The sequence below is a fragment of the Heloderma suspectum genome, chromosome 3 (genome assembly GCF_057233095.1).
Source record: "Heloderma suspectum isolate Gila_16-S chromosome 3, 16-S_ref, whole genome shotgun sequence".
NCBI classification, from domain to species: Eukaryota; Metazoa; Chordata; class Lepidosauria; order Squamata; family Helodermatidae; genus Heloderma; species Heloderma suspectum.
Window position 1 is genome coordinate 253,166,699 of NC_139460.1, and position 23,821 is coordinate 253,190,519.

General features: G+C 44.8%; 1 protein-coding gene across 22 annotated transcripts in view; it reads left to right on the plus strand.

Moving 5' to 3' along the window:
* Positions 1 to 839: 839 nt before the first annotated feature.
* Positions 840 to 23,821, plus strand: part of XPNPEP1 (X-prolyl aminopeptidase 1) — a 50,424-nt gene continuing 27,442 nt past the window's right edge. For 3 of the 22 annotated variants that reach the window (XM_084846350.1, XM_084846354.1, XM_084846351.1), the window contains exons 1-8: positions 840 to 914; positions 2,147 to 2,304; positions 6,110 to 6,214; positions 7,383 to 7,448; positions 12,669 to 12,789; positions 15,919 to 15,982; positions 19,060 to 19,164; positions 22,292 to 22,384. In XM_084846350.1, the coding sequence (XP_084702476.1) occupies positions 2,162 to 2,304; positions 6,110 to 6,214; positions 7,383 to 7,448; positions 12,669 to 12,789; positions 15,919 to 15,982; positions 19,060 to 19,164; positions 22,292 to 22,384 (697 nt within the window). In that variant the 5' untranslated portion in view covers positions 840 to 914; positions 2,147 to 2,161. Of the gene's footprint in view, positions 915 to 2,146; positions 2,305 to 2,976; positions 3,471 to 5,667; positions 5,759 to 6,109; positions 6,215 to 7,382; positions 7,449 to 11,577; positions 11,661 to 12,668; positions 12,790 to 15,918; positions 15,983 to 19,059; positions 19,165 to 22,291; positions 22,385 to 23,821 lie in introns of those variants that run through there. The other 19 variants (XM_084846361.1, XM_084846369.1, XM_084846355.1 and 16 more) reach the window with 14 other exon arrangements.

Genomic DNA, 23,821 nt, shown 5'->3' on the forward strand with positions numbered 1-23,821 from the left:
GAGATATTTTTTATTCTTTCCGGCCTTAAATATTTGACTTTTATGCTGTTCCCAATATGCTGTTTTATCTATTCAGTTGGGGGCAACATGCAGTCAGTGATGGAAAAAGCTTCCCATTTAAATCTCTACCCGTCACACAATCATCTTTAAAGAAACAGGAGGCTCGTGAGCCTTCCCCAACCTGGTGCCCTCCGGATGTGGACTGCAACACCCATCATTCCAACTCCACATGCCTAGTCCAACACATCAGGAAGGCACCAGGTTGGGGAAAGCTGCTGTGGCCTGTAAAAAGTTCAATTCTGCATTTTATATATAGGCTGAATGGGTAAAATCTAACGCAAGCCCTACTTAGTGTAGACCCATTGAAATGAATGGGCCTTAAGTTAGCCATCACTAACTTAAGTCAAATTCATTTCAGTGGGTCTACTCTACGTTGAAATGAATGGGTCTTACGTTAGGCATGACTAACGTTAAGTAAAATTCATTTCAGCGGTTCTACTCTGAGTAGCACTGAGGCTGGATTTTACCCAATCTCGCCTCCCCTCGCCCCCCTCTTTCTCCCTTCTTCATCTGTCTTGGATATATAACCTGCTAAGAACGTAACCAGAGCGCTTGAAGGAACAGGCAAAGCACCGGCACAGCGCAGCAGGCGGACACTGCGCAGGGTCCAGGCTTCGCAGCTGCCTCCGCCACCGCAGCCGCGAGGCGCCCGAGACGAATCCCAGCCCGCCTCTGCGGGGCGCACGAATGGGAGCCGCCGTGACGTCACTCGGCGGCGGAGCCTTTCGCGAGCTCTTCGCTTCGAGCAGGCCCCGCCCCCTTTCCGCTCTCGGTGGCTCACGGGGGCTGAGGCGTCAGCTGTGCATGGCAGCCTCCCGGAAGCGCTGAGGTGCGCGCGGGCAGGGAAGCGTCAGGTGAGGCGCCCAAGGGGTTCGAGCGCGGGGAGGCTGCTCGCACAAGCGGCGCGGCGCGGCGCGCCCGCGGAGAGGGGCGCGCTGGGCGGCCTCGGGTTGCCGGGGAGGGGGAGGAAGCACCACGTGGGGTGGGTTTCGGGGTGCTCACTAGACAATGGTAGCCGGGTGTGGTGTAGGGATAACTAAAATCAAGCACACTCAGAGTGGCCGGCCTGACGGATCCAGGCTAGTTAGTTAATAATATCCAGGAATCTAAAAAATGAATAAAATAAAAACCGTTGCAGCTCCCCGAGTTTGCAAAGAAATGGCAGAGCTTTAAGTTTCCTCTCTTAAGAGAGTCTGGCGTAGGTGTGTATTCAGAGCCCCATGTGGTGTGCATTGTGTGTGTTCATACAGAAGTAAATCTCGCTAGGTTTAGTTGGGCTTTTGCCCTACTGCATTTGCATAGGACTCTAGCTTTAAACAGATATGGATTGAACATTGTCTGTATAGGAGGGGGTTTCCGGAACCATTGCTCTCTCCTAGGGATGTCAGAGAATTCCGCCACGGATCTCGGTGAGGCCGAATGCCAGTGCATTTGGCCCCCCGAAATCCGTGGCAGAACGAAGCCCCCGGCCCCCCAACCCACAAAAGGCGCACAAAATGGAGCACTTACCTGCTGCCGTCCACGCTGACCGCTTCTTCATCATAGCTGTGATAGGCTACGTAAATACTTACATAGCCTATCACGGCTAACGCAGGGATGCCTTTTGCGTCTTTGCTGAGGCCGTGATAGGCTACGTAAGTATTTACATAGCCTATCATGGCAAGCCAAAAAAACCCAACAGCGTACGCAAATGGCGGCGGCTGCAGCGGCCGCCATTTGCGTTCCCTATTTTTAGCCGTTTTAGCCTACGTAAATACGTTGGCTATTACGGCGAAAAAAAGGGGAATGCAAATAGCGCAGTGGGGGCTATTTGCGTTCCTTTTTTTCCGCCGTAATAGCCTACGTAAATATTTACGTAGGCTAAAACGCAGGGGAAAAAAGGAACGCAAATGGTGCCCACTACGTTATTTGCGTTCCCCTTTTTTTCGCAGTAATAGCCTACGTAAGTATTTACGTAGGCTAAAACGGCTAAAAATAGGGAACGCAAATGGCGGCCGCCGTAGCCGCCGCCATTTGCGTACGCTATTGGGTTTTTTTGGCTTGCCATGATAGGCTACGTCAATACTTACGTAGCCTATCATGGCAGTTTTGCAGGACGCAAATGGCAGCCGCAGCAGCCCATCCGTGGCCGGAACTCTGGCAGCGGATGGCCCTGGCCAGCAGCTCTGCGGAGCCGGCCCAGGGCGGATTCCGGGGGGAGGGACGGAGCGCCTCCCCCCCACCACGAATCCAAGCTGCGAAAAGGTAAGTGACTTTCATACATCCCTACTCTCTCCTCTGCTGTTTTACTTCCATTTCTGGGAAAACTTTAGAAGCCTCAGATGGTGCTGAGAATAAATATGAGATTCTTTTTGAAAACACCACTGTCTTTTTAGTGAAGGTGAAACCACTTTGAGTAATGTAGAGCAAATGAGAAGATTTTTTTTTAAAATGAGCGATTAGTCCTTAAATATATGACGGGAGCTTTGGAGCAGCAACATGTTTTTGTTTATAGACACTTCAGATCAAAAATGTTAAAAAGATAGTTCTGTGCCGAGGCTATTGATAATGAATGTGTTTTGTTCCTTTTAAACAAATATACAGGAGTTTAGACTTATGGAAAAAGATCCCAGATGTGAATGGAGCTGAAAAGCAAACAGAACACAATCTATTCTTACATTGATTTAAAACCTTAAGGGCACAGTCATAAGCATGTTTAGACAGAACAGAGTCCTACAACTCCCAGCACCCCCCAGCCAGCTATGGTAGTTGTAAGACATTTTCTGTTTAAACATGGATAGGATTGCTCCCCAAGAAACCCTTCCACCAAGAAAGAGACTTGATTTGAACCTGTACTTCTTAACTTCAGGGCTTCAGGTACTTTACTGTGAAATAGAGAAACAGGAAAAACTGCACAACTTTAAATGACTGATTATCCAGTGGAAGGAGCTGTTCCATCAGTTCTACACCTCAGGTTGAAATCCTGTGTCTACCTATCTGGGAGTAAGCCATATTGAATATAGTGGGATTTACTTCTGAGTAAACATGCACAAGGGACCGTGGTGGCTTAGTGGTTAAGACGCTGAACTGCAGACTGGAAGGTCGGCAGGTCAGTTCGAGACCCGAGTGCTGCGTGACGGAGTGAGCTCCCGTCTTCAGTCCCAGCTCCTGCCAACCTAGCAGTTCGAAAGCAAGAAATTGCAAGTAGATAAATAGGTACCGCCTTGGCGGGAAAGGTAACAGCGTTCCGTGCACCTCGGTGTTCAGTCATGCCGGCCACGTGACCACGGAAGTGTCTTCGGACAGTGCTGGCTCTTCGGCTTAGAAACGGGGATGAGCACCGCACCCTAGAGTCGGACATGACTGGTTGGGGACACCTTTATCTTTACCTTTTAAACATGCACAAGACTGGACTGTAAAGTCATGACAAGGTGATCTGCCTCTCTTATTCCTATATTGCTCATATAGTAGCCATAGAGATACGTATATAGAGAAGCTATTTTACATAGTCTCCGTAATTCATGACGCATTCCCCTTCCCAGGGACTACTTTAAAGTCCTAGGATAGAAGCCAATGTTAGTCCTAAGTAGAGAGACTGATTGAAATGAATGGGACTTAAGCTAGTTGTGAGAAACTTAAGTCCCACTCATTTTAATGGGTCTACTCTGTGTAGGACTAATGTAGGATTCTACCTCTGGTGCCCTGAGGGAAGGCCAGGGAGCTCATGCCATCAGCTCCTGAAGATGCTCCCATTGGTCTGAGAACATAACTGCCATACTGGATCTGATCAAAGGCCTATCAAGTCTAGCATTCTTTTCCCTCCGTGGCCAACCAGATGCCTGTGGGAAGCCCACAATAGCACCCTGTTGCTCATGTTCCCCAGAAACTTGGTACTGAGAGGCATGCTGCCTCTGTTATGGAAGGTAATATAATGCCATCATGACTAGTTGATAACTGTATCCTCCATGAATTCCAAGTGAATTCCATAGTATAACTATGTGCTGTGTGAAGGAGTACTTCCTTTGTTTGGCCTAAATCGCCATTTAGCTTTATTGGATGACCCTGAGTTTGAATATTATGAAAGAGGGAGAAAAACATATCCCTACTCACCTCCACACCATGCATAATTTTATACATGCCTCTTATGTCCACTTGCCTTTTTCCTAAGCTAAAACCCCCCAATCTTGTAACCTTTCCTTATAAGGGCCTTGCTTTAGCTCCTTGATCAGTTTGATTGCCCTTTTCTGCACCCTTTCCTTTTTTCCTTTCCTATCCTTTTTAAGGTGCTCTTTTATTTTGTTGTTTCAACTTTTGAACTTTTATTTTTAATATTTTACGTTTGCAAACCACTTTGAATTGCTTGGCAAGAGGGCAGTATGCAGTAAGTAAATAATTTAAGTGACTTAGGGTGCAATCCTATGCATGTTTAGACAGAGAAATGGCCTACAACTCCTTGCAGGCTGGGGAATGCTGGGAGCTGTAGGCCTTTTCTCTGTCTAAACATGCATAGGATTGCACCCTTAATAATATTAGTGTGTTGCTTGTAGTGGTATTTTTTGCTAGTCTAGTCTAGTATATTTTTATGTTTTTTTACTGATTATGTGATCCTTCTGTCTTAGTTTTATTGTATTTTGTGTTTTTGTTGGAAGTTGCTTTGATTTTTTTTATTAGAAAAGCAGGGTATAAATATTAAATATGCTAAATTAGTATTGACCTCTTGTGGTTTAGTAGTTAGAGCAAGGGTGGGCAACTTGGGGGCCTCCAGATGTTTTGGCCTACAACTTCCTTCAGCCCTAGCTAGCATAACCAATAGTGAGGTCTGATGGGAGTTATAGGCTAAAAAATCTGGAGAGCCACAAGTTGCCCACCTCAGGGTTAGAATGTTTGACTGAGACTGGGGAGATCCAGGTTCGAGTCTCCATTTAGCTATGAAGCTCCTTTAGTAATACTGCTTTCTGTCCTGCCAGCCATTTTCTTTCAGCCTTCCCTACATCACAAGGCTGTTACGAGGATAAGAGCTGTAGCTCAATACTCAGGCACATGTTTTGCATGCAAAAGGTTCCAAGTTCAATTGTAGCCCTCAGAAAGGCTCCTGTCCGAAACCCTGGGGAATCACTGCCAATCAGCGTAGTCAGTACTGAGCTGGATGGGCCAATGGTCTAATTCAGGCAGCTTCCTATGAGGATAAAGTGTGTGTGTGGTGTCGTGTGAAGCTTGTAAGGTGTCCATAGCTCCATGGAAGAAGGATGGGATAAACATGTAATGAGAGAGAAGGGAAATAGCGTATCACAGGAAAAAAGGAGTTAGTTCTTTGTGATCATGTAGATGTGGCTATGGGGTGGGAGGCATGGGTGCAAGTGCTGCCCATGAACCATTTCTCAATTTTGGAGTTCCTCCCATGGGCAGTACTACATGGGACCACTGGTAAGTACTTTTTCCAGGAGCTGCAGCTGCTGAATGAGCAATTGAACTTCCTCTCTTTCTCCTAACAGCATTCATTCTCTCTCTCTCTCTCTCTCTCTCTCTCTCTCTCTCTCTCACACACACACACACACACACACACACGTGTTGCTCCCATAGAATGTACTTTGTCCCCCTTGAAGGTGTTTTTCTTTTCTTTTTTCCTAGTGTGTTTTCTAGTCTCTAGGCAGTCCACCATGAAAGTCTATGCCAGGGGCCATGCAGAAAGAGCCTGAGGGTTGCCCACCACTGGTCTGAGGTGACTATAAATGGTCTGGACCCATTCTGAAATGTATGATATTTCTACCCTTTCCTTAATGAATTCGGAGCAGCACTTATGTGGCAGTAGCTTGCTTATCGTACCTTACAGGGCTGACGTAAAGACAGACCAAGAGAGTTTGACATGCCCCCGGACCTCCTGGCGGAGGAGCGATTTTAGTCCAGGCCACCCTGTCTCCACTAGATCATACTGCTCTTTGTTCTGCTATTGCGAATTGGCACAGTCCTATTGCTACAACAATCATTACTTGCAATTAGCCTTTGTGGGAAGAGAGAGGTTATTGTGGCCAAAGTCTTTGTACCTTTGAAGTTTTGCCCTTTGCTTTTTCAGGCGCTGCCGAGTTAATGAAGAGCAAGAGGAGAGCAGAATAGTGCCTGTGCTATCCAAGGCTGGGAAATCTCATCTGGGATTCGGACGGAAGACTACCCAGGACAGGTAATGGGGGCAATGGTTCATGGTTTTGGAGACGCAAAGAGGAGTGCTTTAGAGCCTGCCTTTTGCACTGATGGGAAAATCCATTTAATTTCAGCGTTGTTTGGCTTTAAATACCAAAGGGGCAAATGATAGCAGGGGAGGTATCAAACCTACTGCCTGTTTATAATTAGTGCTGCTTAAGTACAGGAGGTAATCTGCACCCATGGGAACACAGTGGAATTGGACTAAATGACCACCCAAGGAAAATGGAAGGAAGAAAAAGGGCAGCCCTTTGCTAGAAGTTGAATAGTGCCATACCATAGGTCTTGGAGACACATAATTTGAAGTTCATGCTGGTATGGTCCTCTCAAGGCAGGAGTCAGGTGGAGGGCAGACAATATAAAGGAAATAATAATGGAAATGAGAGTGAATAAGTTGGAATTTTTTTTTACAAAATGGTACTTAGCCATCCATGAGAAAAATGAAACTGCTACAGCTTTATTCACAGCGTGTTTACTGTGAGATAAGTTTCCTCAGTTCAGTGGGACTTCTTATAAGAATGATTAGGATTGAAGCTGCAGTAGGGAACAAACTGTGAGTCTTTGTTACATTGGGCAGAAAAGTGGGAGAGACTCACAGGCATCTAGAACCCTGTTAGAAGCCCAAGGATCTAATCTTTAAAAAAAGAAGTATCTAGTTCTCATCGTTGGAGTGTTTTTAAAAAAACTTTTATACTAAGGGCTCTTTGACAGTAGAATGTTTCCTTCACAATAATGATATAAGGAACTGCTTTAGATCAGTGAGAGTAACAGTCCAGTTTTGTCAAAGGCTACTTCAGGATGTTTTGAGACAAAAGAGAGCACAATAATGGCCTATCTCATAGAGATGTTGTAAAGATGAGTAGACCTGAGGCCTATCTAGATGTTTGACATTGCAGTAGAAACAGCAAAATGGAGGTGAAGAAAATTGCATTGGGGTCACAGTGCTGGAGGAAGGGAGCGTTTCCTGATCTGAATTGCTTTGTCCAACCCTTTTTGCCCCTTGGGAAAAATATAGGTAGGAAAAAGCTGTGGGTGGTGGTAGTGGTGGTGGGGAAGGGTTAGCCTCCTTTCCTGGTGCTGAGGCCACAATCCTTTTCTTCCTCCCACCCCCTGTGTGGCTGCCTGTACCTCTGGGAAAAACCCCACAGGAGCTCTGATCACAGACCTTCCAATGTCACATTCAGTTTGGCTCTTAAAAATGAGCCACTCCATAGGTAAGTTTGCAACATTAATTACATTTCTGAAGTCTTGTAAATGGATGTATTAGCTGGTAAGAGCTATGTGTAGCCTGGTGGCACTTGCCCTTGATTTTTAATGGAATAATTAAAGCAAAGTTGCTTTAAAAAAAATCCACAAAAGTTAGAGCAGATTTGTGCACTGTTAAAACATCACCCTCTTTCCCCTGCAGCTTTGTAATACATGTATATGTTACAAACTTGTTCCAGAGGCTGCTGTGTTAGATCGCTGTATGATTCTTAAGCATATTCTTAAGGGCGCAACCCTATGGATATTCAGAAGAAAGAAGTCCTACAACTCCCAGCATTCCCCAGCCTGCCATGCTGACTGGGGAGTGCTGGGAGTTACAGGATTTTTTTCTGTCTAAACATCCATAGGACTGCACCCTAATTCTCCTTTCCAGCCAATGGAAGACAAATACCTCTCCCTGAAACTGTATTTCGGTCACATTTATTAGCAATGTTCTACTCTCTTGCAGAAGTTTGGTTAGTAGGTAGCATACCCCATTTTTTATATTGGTTTTTGCCTGCCAGAGGCACTTCCTACCCCATTAGCCGATCCATAGCCATGGTAGGGGGTGGAGGTGACTGGCACACAGCAAGTCCATCAGCAATTGAATGTCTGTCAGGCAGCAGTTGCTTCAATTGGCCTCATGCTTATCAATGCATAGCTGAATATTCAGATGGAATCCCTGGAGGAATACAGCAAAAGGGAACCCACAAGACGTTAGGTGCTTATATTCCAGGGCTTACACTTTAAGTAGTGTGAGGATGATAGAATTCCCTGGCTCAGTTTCTCTCATTGCACTGTTGGAGTAAACAACGGCATTTGCTGAATGCAGCAACCAGAAACATTGTCCCTTTCGGAATAAGGCTACTCTGACCGGATGATATGTTCCCAATGAGAAGAATGATCTTCTAGCTCTTGCATCGTGCTGAACAAAACTTGGTGGCAGCTTATTCAGGGCCAACTGCAATCTGATTTCGTTTATTATACATGCTCCCCCCCCCCCATTTCCGGCTTTCAGATGTTAATTGCTATGTATCACTCTTCCCCGACATGGTGCCTTCCAGATGTGTTGGACTGCAACTCCCATAATTCACCAGCATGGCCAGGGGAATTATGGGAGTTGCAGTCCACATCTGGAGGGCACCAGGTTAGGAAGAGCGACATATCTGAATGTACATGCACCATCCTTTATGAATGCCAAATTAATCATGCAGGTACGGCCATCGGTTGATCTGATTATGTGTCAGCATGATCGTGTAGAGCAGATGTTCTGGCTCATCACTTGCATACTGGAATGGTCCAATATGACATCAGTTTTCCAAGGAGTGAAGTTGTTCGGGAATGCACATTAGTGCCAAAGACTCCTGGTTATAATCCTGAGTTGTAGATGTGGAAACATTCCTTATGAGCACTAACCAAATTAGCCCCACAAAGAGCTACTTTAGAGCATTTGTTTTCAACTGGTGGGTCAGGACCCTCTGCTGGGTCACAGCCTGACCTAAGGTGGGTCACACCAGGAGCATACTGCCATACATACATATGGTAAAAAATTAAGAAATGGATCCCCAAATGCATGTTTGGCAAAAGATGGGCCCCGGTTTTGAAAACATTGAAGAGCACCGCTTTAGAGGAACTGGACTTTAAATTTTCAGATGACTCAGGTTTGTGTGTGCGAAAAGTGAATAATGACACTTGGTTATGTTCATCGCATAGCTGTGTTTCTTTTCTTTCTCTGCGGATCAGGTTAAGACTATCATTTCTAAATGGGATGCTAAAACACTGTTTGTTGGAAGACTAATAAGGGCATAAGTAGGATTGCCAGACATAAAATTAGGGTTTCTTTGCAATTGTGATATAATGGACTTCAGGCACAATCCTATGCATGTTTAGACAGAAAAAAGTCCTACATCTCCCAGCATTCCTGGGTTCCTTCAGTGCTGGGAGTTGTAGGACTTTTTCTGTCTAAACATGCATAGGATTGTGCTCTTAGTGTGTGCTTTCTAGAGTTGCGTTACAGAATAAAGAATGCATTACAACTATAAAGAGGACGTTTGCACCTTCCAGAGGGGAGGCACCCAGTGACAAGACATACATATTCCAGTGTTATGGTTCTTGAGCCAAACGGTTTGGGTACTACTGCTTAAGGGCACACTTTGAATTTGTACAGAACCCTGTGCCATTAAATTCTCTCCACCTTGAGTGTTCTAAAAACTGCCTGGGAACAATTCCCACTGAGCTCAGTGGGACTTATTCTGAGAAGGCATGCGTAGGGCTGCACTGTTAATTTCTTAACATCTCTTTCAATAAGATGGCGCCCCTGTGGGTTTCTGTGATCTGTGACATTTGAATTGCCAAAAGTATCTTTTACTTCTCTCTCCCACCCCCGATATTTACATTCCAGAAATCTTCTGTTGGTAACCTCTCACCTGTTTTAAACCAGAATGAGAATAACTTGTCAATTTTAGAGGTTTAATTTCTGCATGACACAGGTCCTCTGGAATCATAGAATAGTAGGGCTGGAAGGGGCCTACAAGACCATCAAGTCCAACCCCCTGCTCAGTGCAGGAATCCAAGTCAGAGCATCCCTGGCAGATGGCTGTCCAGCCTCATCCTGAATGCCTCCAGTGTGGGAGAGCCCACCACCGCCCTAGGCAATTGGTTCCATTCTCATATTGCTCTAACAGTCAGCAAGTTTTTCCTGATGTTCAGCTGGAATCTGGCTTCCTGTAACTTGAGCCCATTATTCCGTGTCCTGCAGTCTGGGATGATTGAGAAATGATCCTGGCCTTCCTCTCTGTGACAACCTTTCAAGTACTTGAAGAGCACTATCATAGCTCCCCTCAGTCTTCTTTTCTCAAAGCTAAACATGCCCAGTTCCCTCAGTCTCTCCTTATAGGGCTTTGTTTCCAGTCCCCTGATCATCTTTGTTGCCCTCCTCTGAACCCTCTCCAGTTTGTCTGCATCCTTCTTAAAGTGTGGTGCCCAGAACTGGACACAGTACTCCAGATGAGGTCTAACCAGTGCTGAGTAGAGGGGGACTAGTACTTCCTGGGATTTGGAAGCTATGCTTCTATTAATGCAGCCTAAAAGAGCATTTGCCTTTTTTGCAGCCGCATCACATTGTTGGCTCATATTCAGCTTGTGATCTACAACAATTCCAAGATTCTTCTCGCTTGTAGTGTTGTTGAGCCACGTACCCCCATCTTGTAACTGTGCATTTGATTTCTTTTTCCTAGGTGCAGAACTTGGGATTTATCCCTATTAAACGTCATTCTGTTTTCTGCCCAGCACTCCAGTCCATCAAGATCATTTTGAATTTTGTTTCTGTCTTCCAAAGTATTAACTATCCTGCCCAATTTTGTGTCATCTGCAAATTTGATCAGCATTCCCTGCACCTCCTCCTCCAAGTCATCAATAAGAATGTTGAAGAGCACTGGGCCCAGGACTGAGCCCTGCAGTACCCCGCTCGTTACCTCTCCCCAGTTTGAGAAGATCCCATTGATAAGCACTCTTTGAGTCCGATTCTGTAGCCAACTGTGGATGCACCGGATCGTAGTTTCATCTAGCCCACTTTTAGCTTGTTTTCTAATCAGGATATCATGGGGCACTTTGTCGAAAGCTTTGCTGAAGTCAAGGTATTTTATGTCCACAGCATTCCCACAGTCCACAAGCGAGGTTACCTGATCAAAAAATGAGATCAGATTCATCTGGCAGGATTTGTTCTTGACAAATCCATGTTGAAAGCACTGCATTGTATTCAAGGTGCTTACAGATGGATTGCTTTCTAATCTGCTCCAGAATTTTCCCAGGGATTTATGTCAGACTGACTGGTCTGTAGGTTTCAGGTTCCTCCTTTTTACCCTTTTTGAAGATAGGAACAACATTAGAGGAACATAACCTCTTAAGTAGAAAGGGTGAATCTGGAACCATTTGGCAGGCTCTGACTTATGCTTCAACTTAGTGCACATCTACATGTGGTGAAAAGCAGAATTGCATTGTTTTGAGGTCTGTTTGTTTTCTTTACTAATAGTTATGCTTAAAAAATCATATTGAGTTTTTTTCCTCAGCAGTGGTGTCTTCTGCTTTCTGTTAAAACAGGGCTGGGCAGCTTGCGGTCTTTCATATGTTTTGGCCTCTGAATTGTCCACCTCTGAAGTGTTAAAATAAATAAAACAAGTGAGGTATTTACTTATTTTTTTATATCCTGCTTTTCCTCCAAGGAGCTCAAGACCACATAAATAAGTTTGTCCCCATGTTTCATTTTTTCCTTACAGCAGCCTTGCGAGGTAGGTTAGCCTGAGAAATGGCAACTAGCTCAAGGTTACCCAGTGACCTTCGTGGCTGAATGGGGATTTGAACTTGGGCATTTCCAGGTCTTGTCCAACACTCTACACCACATTTCCTAGATTCTGGGAAGGGGATATGGAATGTGGCAAGGCTGGGCTTGCCAGATCCATACTTCAAAATGAACATGTTTTCTTTTTGGGACGGAAACAGTCATTGAAAAGTTGGGGGAAGACATACTGGCTGTTCCTGGCAAGAAGCTGCAATAAGGTAGAAGATAGGAAGCAGTGACTGGCTCCAGGAACATTCTCCATGACTGAAAGCACAAGCAGCAGCTTGTGAATGGCTTCCTTCCTGTTCTGTATCCTTGCCCTCCTTCCCTCATGCCTCGAAGCATCTGTTGCTCTTTATCTCCCAGTGCTTCCCTTACACAGTACTTCCTCCAATCTGCTATCCATGAGCCATCCCCTGCTGAACAATTCAAAATTAGAAATGCAAGGGCTGTAAGCGCTTGTCATGGAAGCCAGTGCAGAGCCAGCAGAAAGCCGATGGGAACCAAGATGCCCCGTATTAAGGTCCTCCTGTAGGATGAGGAATAGTGAGAGAGATGGCTCAAGCATGCTGAAGGTCCCAAGTTCGATCCCCGGCTTCTCCAGGTAGGGTGAGGAAAGAATCCTGCCTAAGACCCTGGAGAGCCGCTGCTAGTCAGTGTTGGCAATACTGGGCTAGATGGGCCAGTGGTCAGACTTGGTATAAGACAGCTTCCTGTGTTCCTATTACTCAAGCAATTTCATTTGCTGATTCTGGTCGTAGACTGTGGGATTTCTTTCTGGAATTTGAAATATTTGGGTACAAAATCTGCAGAATTGTAACTAAGACTTTTAATCTTTATTTATGTTGGATAGGAATATGGCTCCAAAGATGACTGCAGAGCTGCTTCGTCAGCTTCGGCAGGCAATGAAAAACACCAAATATGTTCCAGAGCCTATTCAGGCCTACATTGTGCCCTCAGGAGATGCACATCAGGTATGGGATTTGGTAGAACTGCTTTCTGCTAATGGAATGCCCCTTTCAAAAGAGCTAAAGCTTAAGGCTTTCCAGCCAGGAGTGTTTCATTTATCGAATATGAAAGGAAGCCAAAACAGCAAATTATAACCAAGAATGGTTTTATGTCAGGGATGTTGAACCTCTTTCAGCCTGAGGGCCAAACTGCATTTTGAGGAAGCTGGGGGGGGGGTGCATTCCAGTGGTGGGTGGGGTCAAAATCCCCAAATCCCAGCATATTTTAGCTTGAATGTGCAATCCTATGCATGTTTAGACAGAAAAAAATCCTACATCTCCCAGCATTCAGCAGCCAGCAATGGTGGCTGGGGGATGCTGGGAGTTGTAGGACTTTTTTTCTGGCTAAGCATGCATAGGATTGCACCCTAAAGCCCTTACTGCCAGTAACTAAGCCTTAGGAGAGACATTTCAAGCTTTTAGAATGGGGGAAAACCACAGAAAAGCTAGGAGACTACCAAATGATTGGTGGCTGAGGGAAAGGGGATGGGGCCAGGGAAAGGGGGTGTGGCCATTCGGGGAATCCCAGAGGGCTCGATCTGGGCCCCAAGAGGGCTGGCCTTAGTCCCTAGGCCTGCAGTTCTGCAACCCTGCTTTATACAAACAGGCATGTCTAGATGACAGCTTCCTATGCTTTGGGTGGGGGCACTGAATGGATGAGAAGCAAGTCAAGTAGATACATGATGACGCTTTTCATTGGAATGTTAGATTGGGTAGTGGAAGGGATATAGACATGTAAGACAAAAAGGGAATTGGAAATTGAGAACTGGGAACAGGAATGGGAAGAAACGGAATATTTTGTTTTATTTATTTACAGCATTTCTGTACTGCCCAATAGCCGAATAAGCAAATACTAAGTGTACGTGAATAAAGTTGCCACCACAGCCCTGTGTCGTGTCCTGAGAGCCACACAGCCACTTCAGTTTTTTAATTTTTCATCTGTTCTTTTATTGCAACCATGGCTACAAAACAGTTGGTGAAACAATTAGTACGCACTTTCTACTACATCCCAGCTTCTGTTTTAACACACAACTGCAGATGCTTAAAAAAGGTTTTGCTTATGGTAGAATGTTCAATTAGGAACATTCTAAATTAGAAGGTTAAGCCATGACTGCCCATGATGGAGAGCTTAGATGACCACATTGTCTTCTGGTTTCTTCTGGTGACCATAAAAGGCACCATGTATGGGGAAAGAAAGTTTCCCAAATGTACATTAAGTGAATTGGCCTTCAATGGGGCATTGATTCTTTCCTGTCTACTCGCTTGCACTCCACCCTGTCACTTGTCAGGGTAGAAAAAGCTGGTTTTTCATAGCATCTCTGCCCATGCAAAGGGTTGTATGCAAAGAACAAGAGTGATATCATTTGCCGGCACAAGCATTCATACTCACTTCCTCCACTCTCAGTTGCTCCTCAGTTGAGAGGTTTTTTTTTTTCTTTTGCAGCTGATACAGGTTCCTCTTTTCCTGCCTGAGGCTGCTTCTCTGTATCTCTGGTTCCACTTGCTAGACTTCTAAAATGTTCCTATGAATTCTGGAATATGACCTGCAAGATTCTTTATTGCTTTGTGTGTCTTTGGGGGAATGCAGTAATGCAAACACCTTACCTTATCCTTTTCCTGCTGGGCAAGTTTATCAAGTTATTTCTGTGCAGAGAGCTGAATGGACGTAAAACGTGCTTGTTATGTATCCACTAGGTTTACTACATAACATGACTTCAGCAAACCCTTGTCCCATATTTACAAGGTTTAAGCCATGATCCTTGTCATACCAGTGCAGGCTTTTGTTAGAGCCAGTGTGGTGTAGTGGATATATGGTGTCAGATTTTGACTAGGGACACCTAGTTCAAATCCTCACTTTGGCTGTGAAGCTCACTGGGAGACCTTGGACTAGTCACTATCTCTTGCCTAATCCACCTCACAGAATTATCGTAAGGATAAAAGAGTGGACTGATGATGTAGATCACTCTGAAGTCCTTGGAAGAAAAGTGAGATAAAAATGCAATAATGAAGTTAATAAATAAAAGGGATGAATAATCTATCTGATTTTCTTCCAACGGAGATTTTAACACTTTTGATTTAGAATTTTTATGGTAGCACTCATTCTGAGGCAAAGCTATCTATCTACCTACCTATCATCTATCATCTCATAACTTCTTTATGAGACTAGAAGGGAGCTGATGATCTAGTTCTGCCTTGTGCATTGAAAATTAAATCTGCACCAATGTGAACCATGGTTGATGATAACCAGAGCTTCCATCTTAACCAGGGTTTGAAGCTAGTTTGTAAGCTGGTTTGGTTATGGCTAACAGTGGAAGGGAGGAATGAATTCATGCCTGAGAGTAGAAAGGACACATGCAGTTCCAAGGCTGTCCACTGTTTGGAAACTATGGTTTGCATGGAGCCAGTATCATGTCTGCACGGGATCTGTGTTACCAAGTGTTTCCCTGTGAACACAGCAGTAAAGCTGCTGCTACTTTTTTTAAAGATAGATTTTGCCCTAGCAAATTACATTTTGACTTGCACAATGAAGGTTTCTAGGTCTCACCTAGCGTTTATAGAAAAGGCTGGAACAGCTCATTAATAGTGGCTGAAATTCTTAATGGGAAGCTTTCAGGGGATGGATGTTTTCAAGCACTACTTGTAAATCCCAGTTAGAGGATGTCTGTAAACCACTCAGAGTTTACAGATGGAAAACACCACAATTACAGCTTCAATGATCAGAAGATACTGAAGAAGAAAGGACTTTCTTCCGCCCATGTTGCCACATCAAAGGCCTGGCCTGTTTGGTATTGACTACGAGTATAGTAAACATCAGCACTTGGGAGAATGTTGGAGGAAAAAGTGCGGTAGATCTGAAATAAACAAATGAAGAATAATCATAGGGCTTTAAATGCCTTAGAATGCCTTAGAACTGCATTCTTAATGATATTAAGGACTTCTGGTGAAGAACATGTCAAGATTTTAAAGTATATTTCCCCCCCAGTCCTGCCGAGTAGAAGATCAAAGCTAATCTCGGTATGAGTTACGCAATGCTTTTGGTGCCTTTTTGCTGTTGTTCATCATTAGACTCACTTTTTAAAATCCTTTCTTCCCCAGAGTGAGTACATCGCACCTTGTGACTGCCGAAGGGAGTTCATCTGTGGGTTTGATGGCTCAGCAGGTATGTTTCCGGAACTGTGCTTGATCCATCGCATTTGACGCTACCTAAGCTTTGAATGCCAGGCCCTCCTCAGGGCCCCTAATGTGAACTACTACAGCTATGGAGACTTGCTGGATTGCTCTACAGCTTTGCTTTGTTTTACATCAGGTCTGGATATGCCTGTTTTAACGAACTATTTGTTACTTGCTGCACGGAGATTATCTCTGCATAGGTAGAAGTTTGTAGAGCATTGCTCACAAAAACACCACTAGATGAGCAGGAACCCCATGTGCTGTGTACCTTTTTCTGGTTTGGTACCATTTCAATCTGCAGGTGGGAGATCAAATGTTTCCATGCTCTCCAGATAAAATGCTCTTCACCAGCCTTACCCAGCCTAGTGCTTTCCAGATGTTTCGGCCTACAACTCCTATCATCCTTCAGGATTGGCTATGCTGGCTAGGGCTGATGGGATCTGTAGGTCAAACATCTGGAGAGCCACAAGTTGCCCACCCCTGAAGTAAACCCCATAAACGTCAGTGGGAGTTACTCCCAGGTAAATGTGTATAGGAATGCATCATTAGACTTAGTTTCCGCTTGGCCTCTGTGGTATTTGGTCCCCTTTAAAATAAATAAATAAATATATATATATATATATATATATATATATATATATATTCAGGGACAGATGCCAACCAAAAACCTGCTTCCTCATGCTGTAATATACTGCGGAGGGGAATTACCAGTCTAAACAACCTGACTGCTGCTGACGGTACCCTTTTATTGGAGTGAAGCCTGTGCCCTCCAGGTAGCATAAATAAATGGCTCAGCCACATTTAGTGCAGACTTGGGTTACTTCATAATACCTGCTCTGCCCGTAGGCCCATAGCAACATTTTGAATGAATTTTGCTGCTCTGTGTGTGCGTGTGCGTGAGAGAGAGAGAGAGAAAGAGAGAGAGAGAGAGTGTGTTAGGTCACTTCTGGAAAACTGTTTTGCTTTGCAATTTGCATGCTGGGTAGAAAGAGAAAGGTCTGAATTGTCCCTTCCCTATTCAGCAGCTACACCAGCTGGAATGGTGATGTAATACCAATGGAGTAAGGAGCTTTTGTCAACTCCCAGATGACCCTCCAATAAAGTAAAAATCCTGTTAACCATTTCGTACAGTGATCACAGCTCCCTTTCCTTTTTCCTCTCTGTGAGGCCAGTCAAAACAGATTGCTCGTTGTCTGGCAGATTGGGGATTAGCATTAAACAATGCAGGTTTAGCCAAGTTCAGTCTTCTTAAAAAATATTTTTTTGCAGCTGAAATGGCTGGGCATTGAAACTCCATTAATGGGTGTGTGCGCGCAGTGGAAACCCTTATCTTGCATGGAGACAACATGTTCTATTTGGCAGCAAGTCCTATGGCTTCAAACCCTGAAAAGCAGCCATGAGATCTAGATTTAATTTCAAGCTGTCCCACTGTTTAACAAGCAACATGAGCATGTCAAGTTACCTATTCTACGGAGCCCTGTTCGCCTCTTACTGTAAAATGAGGGTTCGCGCAAGCAGCCTGCTCCAGGTGTAAGCACCCAAGCGGTGTGAAAGCAATCCCCTGGGGTGGCCTAAGCACAAGGAGCCAAGTCCTGCTGTTAGTCCCCATGCCTTAATCATATGTGCCTGCCATGATGTCCCAAAATGGCATTTGTCCTTGTTTTGCTGAGGGATCCTGCTGTTGCCTCTTGTTCTGTTTTGATCTTCCGTGACTGCCTGGATCCTTTTGATCAGGTCCTTTGCTTCCTAGCCTGTGTATAATATACTGTGACTGCTGCGACGGACACGTAGGCTCTTATACGTTTGCTTTTCTTTTCAAGTATCCATTATTAAGAAACTAAGTTAAAGAAATTATTTCAGTAATTAAACTAAATGCAGGATAGACACATGGTAGAAGTTTTTAAACAACAATATTTGCAGTTTAATTTTTTGGATGAGAGAAATAAGACCATTTAACCTAGTGACAAATGTTATCATGCAGGGGTGAAAGAGGTTTGGTTGGCACCTCTATCTCTTGCTTGCACTAAAACCTATTGTAACATTTGATGCATTAACAGCATGAGAATGTTGCGAAAGCTGCTGTGTTCCTTGTTAGGGAATGGGCCAGGAAGACAGGTCATGACCCAGTTCACACGTTGTGACGATTTCTGGGTTGTTTAACCCAGGAATTATTGGGGCTGAGTGGCAGCAAGCAAGTGCGCTGCCTTGTGCGCGTTCATCACTTCCGCTCTCAACCAACAACTGAGGAGCACCCACGTCTGATCCCAGGAACTCTGGGTTGTTTAGGGAGTAAACAACCCAGAATTAACCAGATAGTTGCCCAACGTTTGTTGTTGTGATGTGTGAACTGGGTCTGTGTTACCCTGAGTGACATCCTCTGGAAATGGAGGCATGATGTAGGCCAGACTTCCCCAACCTTGTGTCCACCAGATGTGTTGGACTGCAACTCCCATAATTCCATGCTGGCACCAGGTTGGGGAAGGCTGGCCTACGTGATGCTTAACATGGTTCAGGATGGTTAGCTGGGCACCGAGATCAGGCCAGCTGAAGGATGTTGAGCTTTTGGTAACATGTTGGAGCAGGGGTGGGCAACTTGTGACTCTCCAGATGTTTTGGCCTAAAGCTCCCCTCACCTTTCACCCTTGGCTATTGTGGCTAGGGCTGATGGGAGTATTAGGCCAAAACATCTGGAGGGCCACAAGTTGCCCACTCCTGCGTTAGATAATAGGAATCTTCCAAATGTATACAGATGGTACAGATGGTTTAAAGGGCAAGGAGCAGTTTGAAATGGAGAAGAGGAAGCAAAAGCAACTGTAGGTACTACAGTTGATGAGAACTGTTCCCCTTCACAGGGGAACAGGTGGTGAATGGCTTAGGGGGCAAACAGAGGTAGTTTACTCCTGCTCAGGCCTTTTCAAGGGGAGGTTTGGCCTGGGCCTGAGATGATTAAAGCAAACAAATTCCCATCTGCTTAACCCTTTCCCCCCCTTGTATTTCTTCCAGTGACAACACTGACCATTTGTGAATAGGGCCATTACCTTGTCTGTCTTTGATGCTGCCTTTCAGGAACTGCCATTGTAACTGAGCAAGATGCAGCTATGTGGACAGATGGACGCTATTTTCTCCAGGCTGCCCAACAAATGGATACCAACTGGACACTCATGAAGATGGGTACGTGTGACTCCAGACTAGTAGATCTTTAGTTCCCTTCAGCTGTACAGTTACTTTAGTTGAGCAGTTGTGCTTCTTTATACATTGGCCTGCTCATATTCCTGTTGTAAAATGGAGGATGTTACTTTTTAAAGAGGATCTGCACCGGTCATTGAATGCTATTCTGTAAGATTTGAGAATGCTGCAGGATAGAGCCTGCTGTTTTACCTTCTCAGCATGCCTTTGTCCACCATAGAGAGTGCAATTATTTGCTGGTAGGGAGCAAAGCAAAGAATAACCTTACACTAGTATGTACACTTCACTGAATGTGATCCTTATGTGGAAAATCATAGCATTATATACACATTTTTCTTAAAACTTTGGAGAATAGTACAAGTGTAAGTCACACCTTCCTGTATGATCCCTGCAGAAGTATCTAGTGGTCTTCACTTGAATGCAGCCTGACTGATGATTGACGGCCACCCCGTAAAGGTGTTGTGGAAGTTTTGTGACTTCCTGCTGTAATGACCTTTTCAAAAGGAAAGGCTCTTTTGTGTAGAGTTAGGTCTGAGGAGTTCCAGACTGACCTCAGGGTGGAGCTGAGGTCCTGTGAACTCTGCACCCAACATTCCAAAAGCCACCCTAAAGAGAGCTGTGTCATGTATGTGGGAAGACCAGATTGGATAACTGAAAATTAGGAAAACTTTAAATATATATATTTGGTATCATTCTAGTTGCAGAAATTTCCATTTATATCAGAGGGGGTATGTAGGGAAAGGTTGAAGATCTGAAAGTGGGAGTGGTGGAGGCATCAAATGCTGAAATTAGTGCTATTGTTTTCAGCTTATTCTGAGTCAGATGTTTTGGGCTACTGGAGGCAGCAGGATGCCTATCTAGAATGTAGGATCCCCTATTCACTTCCATGAATTGGATTCACCTAACAATTAGCTTCCTTGACTCACCACCACTTCCTCTAGCACTGTAGGTTCCTCAGCTTGCTGCTACCATTTGAAGTTGCAATATGCAGGTTGTTACTTAGCTCATCTCATGGTCGCTTGCTCTCATTCTGCAAAAGTGGAATGGCCAATGCGGGAAGGGAGCTAGGAGGAGAGGCATCTGAGCCATGACAAGAGCTCACTTGACCACCCCTTCTCCATTTTCAGTTGTTCTGGAGTTGGTGGAGGCCAGCAAGGCAGGGGACATGCTCTAATCGCCTGATTCCTAGATGCTTTGCTCTTGAGGATAGTAGTAGTCATGTGCTTTGTATACAGCAGTGTATTCAGCAGTGGAGCATGTGCTTTGTATATGGAAGCTAGGTTCAAGAATGTTGGTGAGTAAAGCTGGCAAAGATCTGAGAACGTGAGGAGTCACTGCTAGTCAAGACTAGGTAATATTGGTCCATCAAGCCCAGTGGCCTGACTCTGTATGTGGCAGGTTTATATGTTCAGAAATGGGTGGCTCATGCACTCGTTTCCCATACAAAATAGTAGGATGTAGACAGGGCTATTTGGAGTGGCACCGTACCAAGATGAGAGACATTCAGTTTTGCTGAAAATCTGTTTCGTTTTCAGGAGTGAGAGAAGGAGACTGCCAGTGGCATTTGGTTTTGTAGCAATGGGAGCAGCTGGCTGGGGAATGCCAGGAGTTGTAGGACTTTTTTCTGTCTAAACATGCATAGGATTGCGCCCTTGGAGGCTTTCTGTGATATTGAAAGGGTGAGTCAATGTGGAGTCATGGTTTTAGAACATCTCTTCTGAGGGTTTTCTGTATGGTTGGTTCCCCCCTCCCCAAATAGGACCATATTCCAGTCCTGGCACTGCAGGCTAGCTTTGAGTTTCAGCGTTTCAAAGAGGCAGAGGAACTAGAGATCAAATTGCCAACATTCGCTGGATCATGGAGAAAGCACGAGAATTCCAGAAAAACGTCTATTTCTGCTTCATTGACTACGCTAAAGCCTTTGATTGTGTGGATCACAACAAACTGTGGCAAATTCTGAAAGAGATGGGAGTACCAGACCACCTTACCTGTCTCCTGAGAAACCTGTACGAGGGTCAAGAAGCAACAGTAAGAACCGGACATGGAACAACCGATTGGTTCAAAATTGGGAAAGGAGTATGACAAGGCTGTATATTGTCGCCCTGCTTATTTAATTTATATGCAGAGTACATCATGAGAAACTCTGGGTTGGATGAATCACAGGTCGGAATTAAGATTGCCGGGAGAATTATCAACAACCTCAGATACGCAGACGATACCACCCTAATGGCAGAAAGTGAAGAGGATCTAAAGAGCCTCTTGTTGAGGGTGAAAGAGGAGAGTGCAAAAGCTGGTTTGGTCAACATTAAAAAAACGAAGATCATGGCATCTGGCCCCATCACTTCCTGGCATATAGAAGGGGAAGAAATGGAAGCAGTGACAGATTTTATTTTTTTGGGCTGCAAGATCACAGCAGATGGTGACTGTAGCCATGAAATTAAAAGACGCTTGCTCCTTGGGAGGAAAGCTATGGCCAACCTAGACAGCATAGTAAGAAGCAGAGACATCACCTTGCCGACAAAGGTTCGTATAATCAAAGCTATGGTTTTCCCAGTAGCAACATATGGCTGTGAGAGCTGGACTATAAGGAAGGCTGAGCGCTGAAGAATTGATGCTTTCGAATTGTGGTGCTGGAGAAGACTCTTACGAGTCCCCTGGACTGCAATTAGGTCAAATCAGTCCATCCTAAAGGAAATCAACCCTGAGTACTCATTGGAAGGACAGATCCTGAAGCTGAAGCTCAAATATTTTGGCCACCTAATGCGAAGAGAAAACTCCCTGGAAAAAACCTTGATGCTGGGAAAGATTGAAGGCAAAAGGAGAAGGGGACGGCAGAGGATGAGGTGGCTAGATAGCATCACCGATGCAATGAATATGAACTTGAGCACACTCTGGGAGAAAGCGGAGGACAGGAAGGCCTGGCGTGCTATGGTCCATGGGGTCACGAAGAGTTGGGCATGACTGAACGACTGAACAACAACATGTTCCCTGCACTCTGTGTTGATACTGTAACTGATACCTGTCCTGTCTAATTCACTTTCCTATCAATGTCTCCATTCTTCTGTCCCTTTCTTTAATCTTTGCCATCTCTCTTATATTTGCTTTCCTTCAGGTCTAAAGGACACTCCCACGCAGGAGGACTGGCTTGTGAGTGTACTCCCTGAGGGTTCCAGAGTTGGAGTAGATCCATTTATCATTCCAGCAGGTTAGTTTGTTTCTCTGCTTCCTTCTTTGTGTGAACAGTTAGACTGGACTTCCCCAACCTGATTGCCTCCAGATGTTTTGGACCACAACTCCTGTCAGCCCCAGCCAGCATGGCCAATGATCTGGGATGATGGGAGTTGTAGTCTAAAACATCTGGAGAGCACCAGGCTGGCTTAGTTTCTTCTGACCGGCATTGCACCGCCATTCAGCCTGTTGGAGCAGTACCGGGGGTGGGATCCAGACCAAGTGAGTTGAGCTTTGTTGCCATTGAAATCAGTGGGACTGAAGTAATTACTAACTTCTCCCATTGATTTCTGTGGGACCCAAGTTGAACTAACTTAGGCTGCAATCCTATAGACAGTTACGTAGGCGTACTCCCCATTGTACTCAGCAGGGCTTTCTTTTGAGTAAACCTGTCTAGAATGTGCTGTCACTCTGGATCTAGCCCAGGGTATCCAGAATTGGACACTAAAACAACTCCTACATTCTACAGCTTCAAAATATAATTCTGCAATGCAACTTCCTTATACAGATTGGCCAAGTTTGCTTAGACTTGCTTTTATTTAGCCATTGGGGGATGGAGCTGTTGAGTGTATCCCAGTCCTTGTGACTAGCGCTGCCAGCAGGTGGGACGAAGCAAATTTTGGAGGCACAGTTAAAGGGCAGAAAATCCTCCGTTATTTAGCTTGTGTATTTACCACTATGGAAAAGTCTCATTAAAACCACTCACCACCACAAAGTATCTCAGCAGCTGGGGTGGGGAAGAGGCTAGAAATCATGGTCAACAGGAATGAGCACTTACCAGAAAGGAGACAAAGCAGTTATCTTAGCCAGCTACATCTGCAAATGAATCCAGCAGTCATGCATGGCCTGTTCAGATGGAATCAGAGGAAGTTCATGGGAATCTGTTTTCCCCGAATCTAATTGGTATGATCTGTTTTACAACTCTTTCCCCACTCTACAACCCTATTGTGGTTTGTGAGCTGTTGGCAAAAGCTGCCCATTCATCTCTAGTTTTTTCTCCAAAACTGAGCGATAAACAGACATGTTTTTTTTTTAAACGGAAAGCTATAATTGTCACAACTGATGCGGAAACCTGAGACCCTCCACATGTTGTTGGACTGCAACTCCCATCAACCCTCACTGTTGGCTATTTTGCCTAGGGCTGATGGGAGTTGTAGTCTATCAGCATCTGGAGGGCCATACATTGCTCACCTGTCCTGCAATAGGACCGACTACTACTCTCAGCCTGTATGTTTAGATGATACCATGTACTTGGTTACTCAGACTACTTGTTTTTGGTTCTATTTATAGCAGCCTTTCCAGATCTGTTCTGTTTATAAGTCCCTCCTTTATAGGTTCCTCCCAACCTTTTGGACTACAGTGGCCATCATCCCTGACCATTGGCTGTGCTGGCTAGGGCTGATAGGAATCGGAG